This window comes from Macaca mulatta, chromosome 7 (genome assembly GCF_049350105.2).
Source record: "Macaca mulatta isolate MMU2019108-1 chromosome 7, T2T-MMU8v2.0, whole genome shotgun sequence".
In the NCBI taxonomy this organism is placed as follows: Eukaryota; Metazoa; Chordata; class Mammalia; order Primates; family Cercopithecidae; genus Macaca; species Macaca mulatta.
Genome location: NC_133412.1, coordinates 21,028,792 through 21,043,546, shown reverse-complemented (window position 1 = coordinate 21,043,546; position 14,755 = coordinate 21,028,792). Strand labels below are relative to the sequence as shown.

Genomic DNA, 14,755 nt, shown 5'->3' with positions numbered 1-14,755 from the left:
GGGCCAGAAATCTTATTTGCTCTTCCTTCTCCTCAACATATTTTTATTTCGAGTTCTATATAAGGAATTTACACCTGTGTTCATTTAAGTCACCCTAAAGTGGAATATTTAATCAATATTGGTTACTTTCTCATTGGAGTCCTGACATTTTAAAGAAATTCTAATTAAAACGGACAATATGGACAGATTCTGATGGAATTATTCTTGTTCACCTACTCTTTTCTTTTGGACAGAGGTGTCTGCCGGGACTGAGATGTAAGTGATCAGCTGAAGGGAGAAATTGTACACCATGTGATGGACAAATTATCTGACTCAAAAAGTAGTTATGACCATTCTGCAGCCACTCAGTGACCTTGGCTGGAAACCAATGGCTGTGCAGTGTGAGGTAAGAGGAAAGTAAATACCCTAGGGATCCAGGACTTGTGCATTTGGTGAAACGTCCGCTTCCACTACAAGGCTTTGGGATGTCTAGTCTGTAGACTGGAGGAACGTTAATACTGACTCACGCAGAAACGATATAGCTACACACTGAACTGGGGGAAGGGGTGGCTAAACCCTCTGCAAATAGGAAGTGCCGCAAGAGCACTAGGGTGAGGATGAGGCCCTGCGTGCGCGCAGCCTTCGGGTTTTCCTTCTCCCGATCAGCACCGACTCCCCCGCTCTCGGCGAGGCGCCTCCAGCCCCCGGTAATGAGAAATGTGCCCGCCGCAGCAAGGGCCCACAGGAATGAAGGGCGCCGGCGCTGCGTAGGCCCAACAGTTCCCCGCGCCCTCGCCCCCGGCCCAGCCCGGCCCTTCTTCCCCCGTCCCGGCAGAGTGGCCTCATCAGGGGGCGAAGAACTCCACGAGCATGAGGCCCGCAGAGCCCGTGTCGGAGACGCGACTCTCGAAGTTGTCGTCCGTGAGTTCTAACACATCGGAGGCAGCGGCGAGGCGGGCCGCGGCGAGAAGCAGCGCCACGCCCGGGAATAGCGCAAGGCGGCGAAGGCGCATGGCGGCGAGGTGGGGTGGAGGCGGCCGGAAGGGTCGCGGCTGAGCTGGGACTGCGGAGGTCGGGCGCGCGACCACACACCGGCTGCCTGCGCTCGCGCGTCTGGCCCAGGCGGACCTGCAGCCGGAGGTCCCAACCCCCAAGCCCGGCTCGGGCCGCTGTGTGGCAGCCGCCGATTGGCTGCGCGGCGCCTGCGTCGGGCGGGTGGAACCAGCCGATAACCGCCGAGTGACCGGAGTGCGGGGCGGGGCCGAGGCGGCGAGGGGCTGAGGCGGCGAGGGGCTGGGAGAGCGTGGCTGGGCCCGGTCCTAGGCAGGGGTCAGGGGCTAGGGCCGGGTCCCGGGGTGAGCCGAAACCTGGGGGTCGGGCGGGGCGGGGAATGGGGCGCAGTGAGGCTGGGAGCCGGTCCTGAGCTCGTCCTGCGCAGGGGTAGCCGGGCCCAGGGGGCGCCTGAGCTGGAGGCGGAAGCGTGAAGTCGGGACTGAGTGGGCGAAGAGAACCTGGGCTGAGGTGAGGCCCAGAAGTGATAATGGAGGAGAGAAGGAGCTAGCCCCCGAAGGAGTGTTGGGGTGGACACACCTGGGACCGGACCCATTTTCAAAATGTCAGGCTTTTGCATTTTGTGCAATTTATCTTCACTTGGTTTCTTTCGTGGGCAGGCCAAGCCCTCCCTGAACTCCACCTCGTTGCCCGATTCTCTCAGGCCCAGGTGGGGCCCAGATTCTTCTTTGTCCTGCCCCGGTCCCCTACCCTTGTGGCTACTGCTTTTTTATTGAGGTGTTTTTGTTTGTTTTGTTTTGTTTTTAATTAGAAATGCCGTCGCAAAGTGAAGATGCCTGGCCACTTGGTCGACTGCACAATGTCTTTACCACTCTTAGCCCCTTTTGTTTCAACAAACCCCGAGTCTTAGTGCAATGTTTGTTCTTCCCAACTGCTCCTGGTTCCTAAATGTGGGTACATTAAGGAATCTTAAGGGCAAAGAAGGTGGGGTGGAGGGGACAGAAAACCTGTAATCTTTGGTGCAACTCCAAGAATGAAATGACCCTTGATGCTTACATTTTCTTAGCAGACATGACCACTTACCACCAAGAAGGGCAGATGCAGCTGCCCCGAGCTGATGCCATTCGTTCACGTCTCATCGATACTTTCTCTCTCATCGAGCATTTGCAAGGCTTGAGCCAAGCTGTGCCGCGGCACACTATCAGGGAGTTACTTGGTCAGCAGCCTATTTCTTCACTAATTTAAATTTAAGACTCCTATGCACATCCTCTACATTTAAGAGTGGAAAATTCTAGGGAGGTCGGTTTAGTTGCTGGTTTACCACACTTGATAAATCAAGGGTTTGTAAATAAAACTGAGGAGATAGAATCCATGTCTTTCACTTTTAGGCCTAGGATAGCCACTAGCCATGGATGATTCGGAAAAGTTTCTGTCAAAGACACTTAAGACTTTGTGAACCTGTTGCTTTTGTGGGCATGGACAGTGTTGATCATAAGCAGTACATTTTCTCTCACTCCAAACAGAATTCTTAGTTGCTGTGAGAAGAGAAGGACCAGCAGTAAGGCATTAGGGGGACCCGTTATCTGACCAATATCCCTGCCCCCAACCCTACCTGCTCTATTTTCTTTGTCTTTATCCACTATCCCTTTTTAATTTTTGTTGTAGATCCTTCCCGCCAGAAGAAACTTATGTTGGGAGATCAACACCAGCTAGTGCGCTTCTCTATAAAGCCTCAACGTGTAGGACAGATTTCACATGCCCAGAGGCTGTTGAGCAAGCTTCATGTGCGCTGCAGTCAGAGGCCACCTCTTTCTTTGTGGGCCGGATGGGTCCTTGAGTGTATCCTTTTATGTCACTCATTTTTGTCCTGGCTGTTGATGATCTGCTTAATGACTTATTTTTGCTCCCCAAACTCCATTTTCTCATTCTCACCGCTTATGTTATTACCCTTATTATTTCAGCTGCATAAATCAGAAAGAACTCCACTCTGTACATTTCCTTAAGAGACAACAGGTCCTCTCTTCAAAAACTTCATCATCTTCCTGATCTTTTTGAATACGATCGTATTGATGGTTGAAATAGGTGAGAACTGACATTGTGTGAAAGAAGTGAGGCCAGGCGTGGTGGCTCATGCGTGTAATCCTAGCTAGCCCTTTGGGAGACCAAGGCAGGTGGATTGCCTGAGCTCAGGAGTTCGAGACCAGCCTGGGCAACATGGTGAAACCCCGTCTCTACTAAAAAATACAAAAAATTAGCCAGGCGTGGTGGCACGCACCTGTAGTCCCAGCTACTTGGGAGGCTGAGGCAGGAGAATCGCTTGAACCCAGGAGGCGGAGGTTTCAGTGAGCCGAGATTGTGCCACTGCATTTCAGCCTGGGTGACAGAGTGCAACTCTATCAAAAAAGAAAAAAAAAAAAAAAGGAAGTGGATAGGAGTAATTTTTTTTTCCTAAATTGATCATTTTACATTTTTGAATGTCATATGAATTGTGATAGGGACAGTTATATTAAGCTTCCTGGAGTAGGATTTATTCAACTGCTAAAATCTAGAAATATTGGCTGGGCGTGATAGCTCATGCCTGTAATCCCAGTACTTTGGCAGCTGAGGTGATTGGATCATTGAGGTCAGGAGTTCAAGACTAGCCTGGTCAACATGCTGAAATCCTGTCTCTACTAAAAATACAAAAAATTAGCTGGGCATGGTGGTGGGCACCTGTAATCCCAGCTACTCAGTAGGCTAAGGCAGGAGAACGCTTGATCCTGGGAGGCGGAGGTTGCAGTGAGCTGAAATCATGCCACTACACCCCATCTCAAAAAAAAAAAAAAAAGAAATATTAGTATTTGGAGGGCTCTCAAGAGTATACTAGATACAGAATATCTAGACACATTAATACTAGGTTTAATATGTAGCAATGTAACAAATCCACACGGAACTGAACTTGGGAAGACCAGTTGTATTTCTGTTGTCAGTTTAGGCTGACATTTGTTTGAATTAACCTTTTCTGTTAAGGATATTGGTGCCTATCACTGAATGATGTGACATTTACATTTTTACAAGTGTATTTAGAAAGATTAAGTACAAATAAGAAAGCTTACAAAGTATGGAAAGGTAGGTACAACTAAGATATTAGCTGAGCCAAAAAAATTACTTAAAAAGGAAATGATTCTGAAACCAATAATAAATTATATGAAGCATATTCAAAATATAAGGATGTCTGCAAAATCAGCGAGCTCATTTGTTGATAATCTCAAACTGCTCAGAAATGATAAAAGGACAGTAAAACTACTCACTTGTTTAATTCTCACTGTTGTGGGGAAGGCTCCCACTGTATTTTTTAGAGACAGAGTCTCACTTTGTTGCTTAGGTTGGAGTGCAGTGGTGTGATCGTGGTTCGTTGCAACCTCGACCTCCAGAGCTCAATTGATCCTCCCCACTCAGCCTCCTGAGTAGCTTGGACTACAGGTGCATGCCACTACACCAGGCTAATTATGTTGATATATATATATATTTTTTTGTAAAGACAGGATCTCACTATGTTGCCCAGGCTGTCTTGAACTCCTAGGTTCAAAAGACCCTCATGCCTCAGTCTCCCAAAGTGCTGGGATTACAGGCGTGAACCACCGTGTCCAGTCTAGGAGGAATTTTTAAGAGAAGGGCAGGCCGGGCGTGGTGGCTCACGCCTGTAATCCCAGCACTTTGGGAGGCCGAGGCGGGTGGATCACGAGGTCCGGAGATTGAGACCCTCCTGGCTAACACGGTGAAACCCTGTCTCTACTAAAAATACAAAAAATTAGCTGGGCGTGGTGGCGGGCGCCTGTAGTCCCAGCTACTCAGGAGGCTGAGGCAGGAGAATGGTGTGAAGCAGGGAGGTGGAGCTTGCAATGAGACGAGATTGCGCCACTGCACTTCAGCCTGGGAGACACAGCGAGACTCCGTCTTAAATAAAAAAGAGAAGGGCATAGTTATGAAGCTCTTGGCTGTTTATGTCACAGAGATATTTCCTCAACAGAAATGTCCAGTGCCTGTAGCCAGTTCAGAACTCTGCCTCTAGGTCCAAATCCCCTACAAGCTCATCTCTGGGGCCCAGGCATGGCGATTCATGCCTGTAATCCCAACACTTTGGGAGGCTGAGGCAGGAGGATCGCTTGAGCTCAGGAGTTTGAGACCAGCCTGGCTAATGTGGAGAAACCTCATCTGTACAGAAAATACAAAAATTAGCTAGGTATGGTGACACATCCTCTAGTCCCAGCTACTCAGCAGGCTGAGGTGGGAGGATTGCTTGAGCCTGGGAGGCGGAGGTTGCAGTGAGACATCATGCAACTGGATTCCAGCCTAGGTGACAAAGTGAGACCCTGTCTCAAAAAAAATAAGATAGTCCTTTAGTGTAGTGAGGTCCAAGATATTTAAATATACAACAATTGATGTCACTGACCCAGTACAGTATACTATATACTTTGAGGTGTTTTATTTCCTCCTCGTAATATTGAAGATTTTGAACTAAGTTACTTATAATTCCCTTTTATTGTATGATTGCTGCCATGTATTTGCCTTGTATTAGGATTATAGTCCTAAGCCTTGGAATGAAGTAAATAGTAGTAAATATACAGGATTCCCTAGATCAGTGGTCCCCAGCCTTTTTGGCATCAGGGACTGGTTTCTTGGAAGACAGTTTTTCCATGGATGGGGTAGGAGGGATGATTTCAGGATGAAGCCGTTCCCCCTCAGATCATCAGGCATTAGATTCTGCTAAGGGTCACGCACCTGCAGTTCACAATAGGGCTCGCACTCCTATGAGAATCTAATGCCGTAGCTGATCTGACAGGAGATGGAGCTCAGGCGGTAATGCTCACTCACCCACCACTCACTTCCTGCTACATGGCCGAGTTCCTGACAGACCATAGACTGGTACCAGTCAGTAGCCTGGGGCTTGGGACCCCTGCCCTAGATCTAATAGACAAATCAAAGTAGAATAGCACTAACCATTCTATTTGGTAAAACAGTTAACTGAATATGCAACATGATCACTGTGCCAGAGGATAAGTAGATTGCCAGACTGGAAATTACCTGTCAAGCTCATGGAAATTTTATCTTATTAAGCTTATTCTTGTGGTAGAGAAGGAGGAGGGATTTTGCAAAGGGAAATGATTTGTGATTAACAGATTTCTTTGAACAGACTAATTGATGTGATAAGCATTAATATGTTTTTTAGGCTTAAACTTTTTTTTCCAGATCACAAAGTGATCTAAACCATTAGGGCTTTAACAAATCTACTTCCACAACTGGATATTGGTAATTCTGTTTTGTACTTTAAACATCAATTGGCGTATTTTTAAAATCTCATATTTTGGTTCTAAATAATGAGAAAGAAGAAAAGTTTTGACTCTTTGCAAGCCTTTGTCAGAAAATAACACATCGCAAGTATAGACAATCCTTGCTTAAAATTAAAAACTGAGTATATTGGGAGGCTGAGGTGGGAGGATCACTTGAGCCCAGGAGATTGAGGCTGCAGTGAGCTATGATCTCACCAGTGTACTGTAGCCTGGGTGACAGAGCAAGACCCTGTTTCAAAAATAAAATAAAATAAAACCTAAGTATAATATCATTACAATTTTTTCCCAAAGGTGGGCATATTCCTGAAGATGACCATTTTTTACATTGACTTTTAAAGTCCTAAAGATGGCTTGATGTGCTATCTAAAGTTTTTGGTCAAATGAATGGAATTTGTAGAATCTGTTGAAGATCATCTTGAGATTAAACTTGCAGAGTTATCATTCTTAATGCTCTTCATGAAATTGTATTTCTGGCTGGGCGTGTGGCTCACACCTTGTAATCCCAGCAGGTTAGGAGGCCTAGTCCGGCGGATCACTTGAGGTCAGGAGTTCAAGACCAATCTGGCCAACATGGTGAAACCCTGTCTCTACTAAAAATACAAGAATCAGTGGGTATCGTGATATGTCCCTATGGTCCCAGTTTCTTAGGAGACTGAGGCAGGAGAATCTCTTGAACCCGGGAGGTGGAGTTTGTAGTGAGCTGAGATGGCAACTGGGCGACAGAGTGAGTGACAATCCATCTCAAAAAAAAAAAAGAAACTATGTTTCAACATCAGTGTTTCTTGCTTCATGATGGGTATAGCTAGCCAAAACATTACTAAAAATATTAAAACTGTGTAAATGTCAAAATCTACATATCAGTTTGTTGTTATAGTGTACTATTCTCCTCACCTATAATATTGGACTCCTTGATACCAATGTGAATTTACCTGGTATTCTGTGAGGTGACCTACTGTTGTTTTTCTAGAGTAGGGAGTAGAAATAGATGACTGTTCATGGTGAACTCTACCCTGTAAAGCAGAATTATATATTTGCCTGACTTGCTTCATCCAATGGCTACTGTCTGTCACCCTGAGAAGAATATTCAAGCATAGATGTTCACTGCTGCTTCACTACACTGGCTAAGATTCCTGGGTAGACTTCACTGGGCTCCTGGTGTCTATTTCCATTAAGACTCCTTTGCCTTGCTATAGCAGCCTGAAAAATTCCAAGAATTTTAGAAAGTTGTTTTTCATCTTCAGAGAGGACACATTACTTGATGTAGAGTGGAGGCAGTCACTTTTGCATATTCTGTGCTGCTGAGGCAATTTCTGCTATTCGTTCCTCTGACCTTCCTTGGGTTCATTGAGCTTCTATGAAAGTATTCCTTTTTCCAGAGAGTAAAAGTGCTACTGCCTCTGTAATTTGGACTTCCCTACTTAAACTATTTTAAGGTACTTAAAACTATCTTCTGCTTCACAAGAGCCTTATTTTACTTCATTTCTTTCTTTGGGTTCCTGTTTTGCAAGGGCAAAAACTGAATAAAAATGATAGCATTCTATTTTCCAGCCACAAATGTGGTCCTTACCTCTTTCTAATTACATAATTCCATACTCCTGAGAGCTAGAATTTATTGTTAAGTGAAAAAGTTTTGTATTTTATTGAATCTAAGCTGTCATCAATGGAGAAATTCACTATTTACCACTAAGAAATAAAAATCATGCCCAATTAAACTGGGACACATCGCTGATTGTAAAATGCATCCTCGCTTTGGGAGACCGAGGCAGGCAGATCACGAGGTCCAGAGATGGAGACCATCCTGGCCAACATGGTGAAACCCATCTCTACCAAAAATACAAATTTTAGCTGGGCATGGTGACACACGCCTTTAGTCCCAGCTACTCGGGAGGCTGAGGCAGGAGAATTGCTTGAACCCAGGAGGCAGAGGTTGCAGTGAACCAAGATCCCACTGCACTCCAGCCTGGCAACAGAGACTCTGTCTCAAAAAAAAAAAAAAAAAAAAAAAAGCATCCTAACTTCATGGATGATAAAATGTGAACAATTGTCCATTTTGGAGAAATGTGTGTGAAAGAAAAACTTTCGAAAGCAGCACAGAGCCTAAATAAGCATAGGAGTGCTGGGCGCAGTGGCTCATGCCTATAACCCCAGCACTTTGGGCGACCAGGCGGGAGGATCACTTGAGCCCAGGAGTTTGAGGCCAACCTGGGCAGCACAGGGAGACCCCATCTCTACAAGTAATTTAAAGAGAAAATCAGCTGGGCATGGTGACATGTGCCTGTGGTTCCAGTTACCCAGAGGCTCTTGAGCCTGGAAGATCGAGGCTTCAGCGAACCATGATTATGCCACTGCGCTCCTCCAGCCTGGGTGACAGAGTGAGACTGTCTCAAAACAAGCATAGGAATAAGTATAACATAACTCCATTGGTTTTTAGAAGGGGCCAACCTCTGTAAAATTCTAGGGATGATTGAAGTATGACTCTGTTCTTTTTGTCTGGATCCAGTTTAGCATCAGGATGACTTTAAAGCCAGAGCACCACAATGTTGATTTCTATTTAGCTCTTAAGCCTATTTTAATCTCAGTGTTTTTTTCCAGAGTATGGCATACATCAATTGTATAAAAGAGATGAGGCCAGGCGCGGTGGCTCAAGCCTGTAATCCCAGCACTTTGGGAGGCCGAGGCGGGTGGATCACGAGGTCAGGAGATCGAGACCATCCTGGCTAACATGGTGAAACCCCGTCTCTACTAAAAATACAAAAAACTAGCCGGGCGTGGTGGCGGGCGCCTGTAGTCCCAGCTACTCGGAGGCTGAGGTGGGAGAATGGCGTGAACCTGGGAGGTAGAGCTTGCAGTGAGCCGAGATCGCGCCACTGCACTCCAGCCTGGGCGACAGAGCGAGACTCCGTCTCAAAATAAATAAATAAATAAATAAATAAATAAATAAAAGAGATGAAAGAGGTTGAAAGAGAAAGGCAATGAATTAAGGAATAGCAATTAGTAAATAATAGGGTTCTAGAGAGGAAGTATGCATTCAATTTGCTCTGCAGAACAAAACCAATTTTAGGCAGGGAAGAAAGGGAAAGTTTTCAAAGGAAGCTAACAGAACCAAGTGATTTATTGTTATAGTTTGATATACCCCAATGATTCTGGCTTGTTTCTGCATTCGTTATAAAGTACTTCAGATCTCATGGCCCTGTATTTTCATTCTGTTCTCAAGACCCATTGTTTTCATGTGAACTTTGGAACTGAGATAACAGTGCAGTAGATGGGGGTGGGGGGTTGGAGGTAGGGGTAATTAAAGAGAGTATTCTCTTAGTGGCTGTGTGACCCCCACAGTAGATAGGAAGTGACTTGTAGCTGGGGAGACATAACTATATCAACAGATTAGTTGTGGCTATGTTTTATGGTCAATTCTGTCCTTCCCTGTATTTCACAGGTTGAAGCAACAATGTTAAGAAGAGAAACTCAAAGAAAAATGGAACAGTAGTGGGCAAAACTGTGGTTTATTAAGTGTGATCATTCTCCATCATTCGGTTTCCAGCTTCCTTAACTTTTATTCCTCCTTTGCTCTATCCTCACAGAATTGCTGGAATCCACAAATACCAAACTATGGCCATTGAAGCTGACTTTGGAGGTGGCAGCTTGGTTTATCTTGCTTATTTTCATCCTGGAGATCCTTCTTAAGTGGCTATCCAACTTTTCCCTTTTCTGGAAGAGTGGCTGGAATGTCTTTGACTTTGTTGTTACCATGTTGGTAAGGATAGAGATCCTGAGGGTTCCTTTAGTGGGATGAGGAATGTGCCTAGGTGAATCGAAAGGACAAGAAAAGTTAACATGGTAATAGGAGGAAACAAAAATTGACTTAACTTCCTTCTTTTGATTTTTTTTCCTAAAACTAAACATCAGTCATTGCAGGAGTTGTTGGTATTAGGAGCAAGGTAGACCACAACGTCAACGCCAACAAGAACATCTGCCTATTACTGAGCACTTATTAAGTGCCAGGCACTATTTTAAGTATTTTCCTTACATTACCTCATTTATGCTCCATGACAACCCAATTAAATAACCATGAATTTTATCCTCCTTTTTATATCTGAACAAGTTGAAGTACAGCGTTTAAGCAACTTAATATAGAAAGGCTGAATAGGAAACAATTCTCAGAGAATGCTGTTCAAGGGATAATGCCCAGGGAACAATGAAGAGGATGAGATGAAGAAGGTGCAACTGTGCCTGCGTGCCTTGGGGTGTGTTTTACTCATAATCTGTGTGTTTTCCACAGTCCCTGCTTCCCGAGGTTGTGGTATTGGTAGGGGTAACAGGCCAATCGGTGTGGCTTCAGCTTCTGAGGATCTGCCGGGTGCTGAGGTCTCTCAAACTCCTTGCACAATTCCGTCAAATTCGAGTTATTATTTTGGTCCTGGTCAGGGCCCTCAAGGTGATTTGACTGTTGCAAGCTAAAGCAGGGGGCATGGTAGATAAATGTGAGGGCTTAACCTAGAATGTGAAACAAGTCGGCCGGGTGCAGTGGCTCACGCCTGTAATCCCAGCACTTTGGGAGGCCGAGGGGGACAGATCACGAGGTCAGGAGTTCTAGACCAGCCTGACCAACATGGTGAAACCCCGTCTCTACTAAAAATACAAAAATAAAAATAAAAATAAGCCGGGCTTGGTGGTGTTTGTCTGTAATCCCAGCTACTCAGGAGGCTGAGGCAGAAGAATAGCTTGAACCCAGGAGGTGGAGGTTGCAGTGAGCCAAGATTGTGCCACTGCACTCCAGCCTAGGCGACAGAGTGAGACTCCGTCTAAAAAAATATATATATATGTATGAAACAAATCTTGATGGGTCAAAGAAGGCAATGAAACGTCCTGTGATATGTTATTGGATGAGAAGGGGCTGGGGACAGGTGCTGTGATTCAGAGATGACTGGGTTCGGGATACAAGGGAGGGTTTGGTGTGGGATTGCCAGGTAGGCTTGACTGGGCTGTTGGTGGAAATCAGCCTAGTCTGGCCCACATTTGACTTGAGGTTATGGCCTCTAGAGCATGACCTTCCTCTTGATGTTGCTGCTCATCTTCTTCTACATTTTTGCTGTGACTGGTGTCTACTTCTTCTCAGACTACACCCGTTCACCTCGTCAGGACCTGGAGTACCATGTGTTCTTCTCGTAAGCAGAGCTGGGGGACAGCTGGGTGAGGGGAGAGAAGTTGACTAAGAGACCGGGAAGCTTGTCCAAAGTATAGTAATATAAATACAGTCTATTCCAAGAAACAAATAGAACACAATAGGGAGAGGGAAAGAGAAAGCAAAAGAATAGTGAGTGGTTTTAGCTCTGCTCTTGAGAGTGGGGCAGCTAGTTCCATGTTTATTCTGGGTTTGGAAATTCAAACCACACTGTCATCAGGCATCTTTAAATAGCAGTACACTCCAGTGGTTAGGCTTGGTTTCTGTGAGTCAGTTACCTCTTTTGAAAAATGGGGGCCAGGCGCGGTGGCTCACCCCTGAAATCCCAGGACTTTTGGAGGCTGAGGCAGGTGGATCATGAGGTCAAGAGATTGAGACCATCCTAGTCAACGTGGTGAAACCCTGTGTCTACTAAAAACACAAAAATTAGCCAGGCGTTGTGGTGGGTGCCTGTAGTCCCAGCTACTCTGGAGGCTGAGGCAGGAGAATTGCTTGAATCTGGGAGGCAGAGATTGCAGTGAGCCGAGATCGTGCCACTGCACTCCAGCCTGGCGACAGAGTGAGACTCCATCTCAAAAAAAAAAAAAAAAAAAAAAGATAAAAAGAAAAATGGGAATAGGCTGGGTGCAGTGGCCTATGCCTGTAATTCCAGTACTTTGAGAAGCCAAGGCGGGTGGATCACCCGAGGTCAGGAGTTCGAGACCAGCCTGACCAACATGGTGAAACCCTGTCTCTACTAAAAATACAAAAATTAGCCAGGTGTGGTGATGGGCACCTGTAATCCCAGCTACTCGGGAGGCTGACACAGGAGAATCACTTGAACCCCAGAGGCGGAGGTTACAGTGAGCTGAGATTGAGCCACTGCACTCCAGCCTGAGCAACAAAGAGTGAAACTCTGTCTCCATCTCAAAAAAAAAAAAAAAAAAAAAAAAAAGAATAATAGCAGTGCTACTGCATAAGAGTGTGGGGATAAATATGGTAATGCATTTAGGCACTTAGCACAGTATGTGATATATTGTAAGTGATCAATGAATGTTACTCTGATTCTCAAATATGATCACTGGTTTTATCCCAATCTCTACATATTACACGTGCGTGTGCCTATTCCTGAGAAAACACTAATCAGTGCTCACTTCGGCAGCGCATGTACTAAAATTGGAATGATATAGAGAATATTAGCATGGCCATTGTGCAAGGATGACACACAAATTTATGAAGTGTTACATAGTTTTTTTTTTTTTTTTTTGAGACGGAGTCTCACTCTGTCGCCCGGGCTGGAGTACAGTGGCTGGATCTCAGCTCACTGCAAGCTCCGCCTCCCGGGTTTACGTCATTCTCCTGCCTCAGCCTCCCGAGTAGCTGGGACTACAGGCGCCCGCCACCTTGCCCGGCTAGTTTTTTGTATTTTTTTAGTAGAGACGGGGTTTCACTGTGTTAGCCAGGATGGTCTCGATCTCCTGGCCTCGTGATCCGCCCGTCTCGGCCTCCCAAAGTGCTGGGATTACAGGCTTGAGCCACCGCGCCTGGCCAGTTTTTTAAATATTAAAAAAGAAAACATCACTGTTTTCTAGAAGGAAATCAACTTGAATTTTGAGTAGATAATCCCGTTTATGAATTAGAATTCAATCTTGTCTGCGCTTCTCAGGACTCTGTTAAACTCTTAACAGATAGTTTTGTAAGAGTATTGAGTTAGGAAAGTCCTAGAATTTATCCTATACAAGCTTTGATGTTTTCAATAAATTGTATATGGAGGACTAAAAATAAAGGTAGGAAAATTTAGATACCTTCCCAGAAACTTTTTACTTTTTTAGTAATTTTAAAATATTAATAATTTTATAATCTGTATATATTCATTATTTAGGATCACATATGTTTATGTAGCATACCCATTTACCTGCATATCATTTCATACCAGCAAACTAATAGGAATAATTTTGTGAATGATCTTCTATTTCGCTAAATTTGCTAATTTTGCTAAATTTGCGAGTGATCTTCTATTAAGTGGAGTCCATAGAGCAGTGGAGAATAAAATTAGAAAAAAAGACCAGGCATGGTGGCTCACACCTGTAATCCCAGCACTTAGGGAGGCTGAGGCAGGCAGATCACTTGAGGTCAGGAGTTCAAGACCAGCCTGGCCAACGTGGTGAAACCCTGTCTACTAAAATTACAAAAATTAGCTGGGCATGGTGGCGCATGCCTGTAATCTTGACTACTCGGGAGGCTGAGGTGAGAGAATCACTTGAGCCTGGAGGGCAGAGGTTGAAGTGAGCTGAGATCGCGCCACTCTAGCCTGGATGATAGACTGAGACTCTGTCTCAAAAAAAAAAAAAAAAAAAGAACTAGTTGGTGATTCATTCATCTTTTAAAAATTCAGTTAATGCCTATTTATTGAGTATTTATTATACCCCAGGACTAATGGGATAGTGAGAGGTAGTCATAGATTATTTATGATAAAGGAGAATTTAGGCTGGGTGCAATGCTTACACCTGTAATCCTGTACTTTGGGAGGCTGAGACTGGCGGATCACCTTAGGTCAGGAGTTCGCCACCAGCCTGGCCAACATGGCAAAACACCATCTCTACTAAAAATACACAAATTAGCTGGGCATGGTGGTACATGCCTGTAATCCCAGCTACTCGGGAGGCTGAGACAGGAGAATCTCTTGAACCCAGGAGGTGGAGGTTGCAGTGACCCTAGATTGCGCCACTGCACTCCAGCCTGGGCAACAGAGTGAGACTCCGTGTAAAAAAAACAAACAAACAAAAAAAACAACTTCAAACTGAAGAATGATTAGCTAAAAACTGAGTATGGTAGAAAAGGAGCCAAAATCAGAACAAACTACAAAGAAATGCTTTATGTTTCTTTAAAAGTAAGAATGGTACCATTTTTGAAAGGTTTAGGCCTCTGTTTCTGTCTATTCACATGCCTTTTTCTTTAGGGACCTCCCAAATTCCCTGGTAACAGTGTTCATTCTCTTCACCTTGGATCATTGGTATGCACTGCTTCAGGATGTCTGGAAGGTGCGTGAAGTCAGTCGCCTCTTCAGCAGCATCTATTTCATCCTTTGGTTGTTGCTTGGCTCCATTATCTTTCGGAGTATCATAGTAGCCATGATGGGTAAGCATAGAGGAGGTGAAACTTGTTTGGGAAGGGTGGTTGGGAAGAAATTAGTCTGAAAGCAGGGATTGGTGGCTTATGGGTATAAAGAACCTAGTGTAGCAGGAAGGCTTGGGTTCTGGATGGGATATTTCACTTG

The 14,755-nt window shown here is 44.9% G+C and overlaps 2 protein-coding genes and 1 non-coding gene across 14 annotated transcripts in view; all 3 read left to right on the top strand.

Moving 5' to 3' along the window:
• LOC717098 (inositol hexakisphosphate and diphosphoinositol-pentakisphosphate kinase 1-like) overlaps positions 1–366 on the top strand; it is a 28,975-nt gene extending 28,609 nt beyond the window's left edge. The window contains exon 17 of the mRNA XM_077939271.1: positions 234–366. The gene's annotated coding sequence lies outside the window, so the exon portion shown is untranslated. The remainder of the gene's footprint in view (positions 1–233) is intronic.
• An 837-nt stretch (positions 367–1,203) lies between these two features.
• Positions 1,204–14,755, top strand: part of CATSPER2 (cation channel sperm associated 2) — a 22,677-nt gene continuing 9,125 nt past the window's right edge. For 6 of the 12 annotated variants that reach the window (XM_015142085.3, XM_077939276.1, XM_015142087.3 and 3 more), the window contains exons 1-7: positions 1,890–2,206; positions 2,656–2,829; positions 3,004–3,072; positions 9,899–10,071; positions 10,597–10,752; positions 11,358–11,482; positions 14,438–14,616. In XM_015142085.3, coding sequence (XP_014997571.1) covers positions 2,029–2,206; positions 2,656–2,829; positions 3,004–3,072; positions 9,899–10,071; positions 10,597–10,752; positions 11,358–11,482; positions 14,438–14,616 — 1,054 coding nt within the window. In that variant the 5' untranslated portion in view covers positions 1,890–2,028. Of the gene's footprint in view, positions 1,501–1,802; positions 2,207–2,655; positions 2,830–3,003; positions 3,073–9,898; positions 10,072–10,596; positions 10,753–11,357; positions 11,483–14,437; positions 14,617–14,755 lie in introns of those variants that run through there. The other 6 variants (XM_015142083.3, XM_015142078.3, XM_015142079.3 and 3 more) reach the window with 6 other exon arrangements.
• On the top strand, positions 12,625–12,731 carry LOC114679762 (U6 spliceosomal RNA). The gene has a single exon (XR_003731874.2). It is a non-coding gene; the product is annotated as a U6 spliceosomal RNA (small nuclear RNA).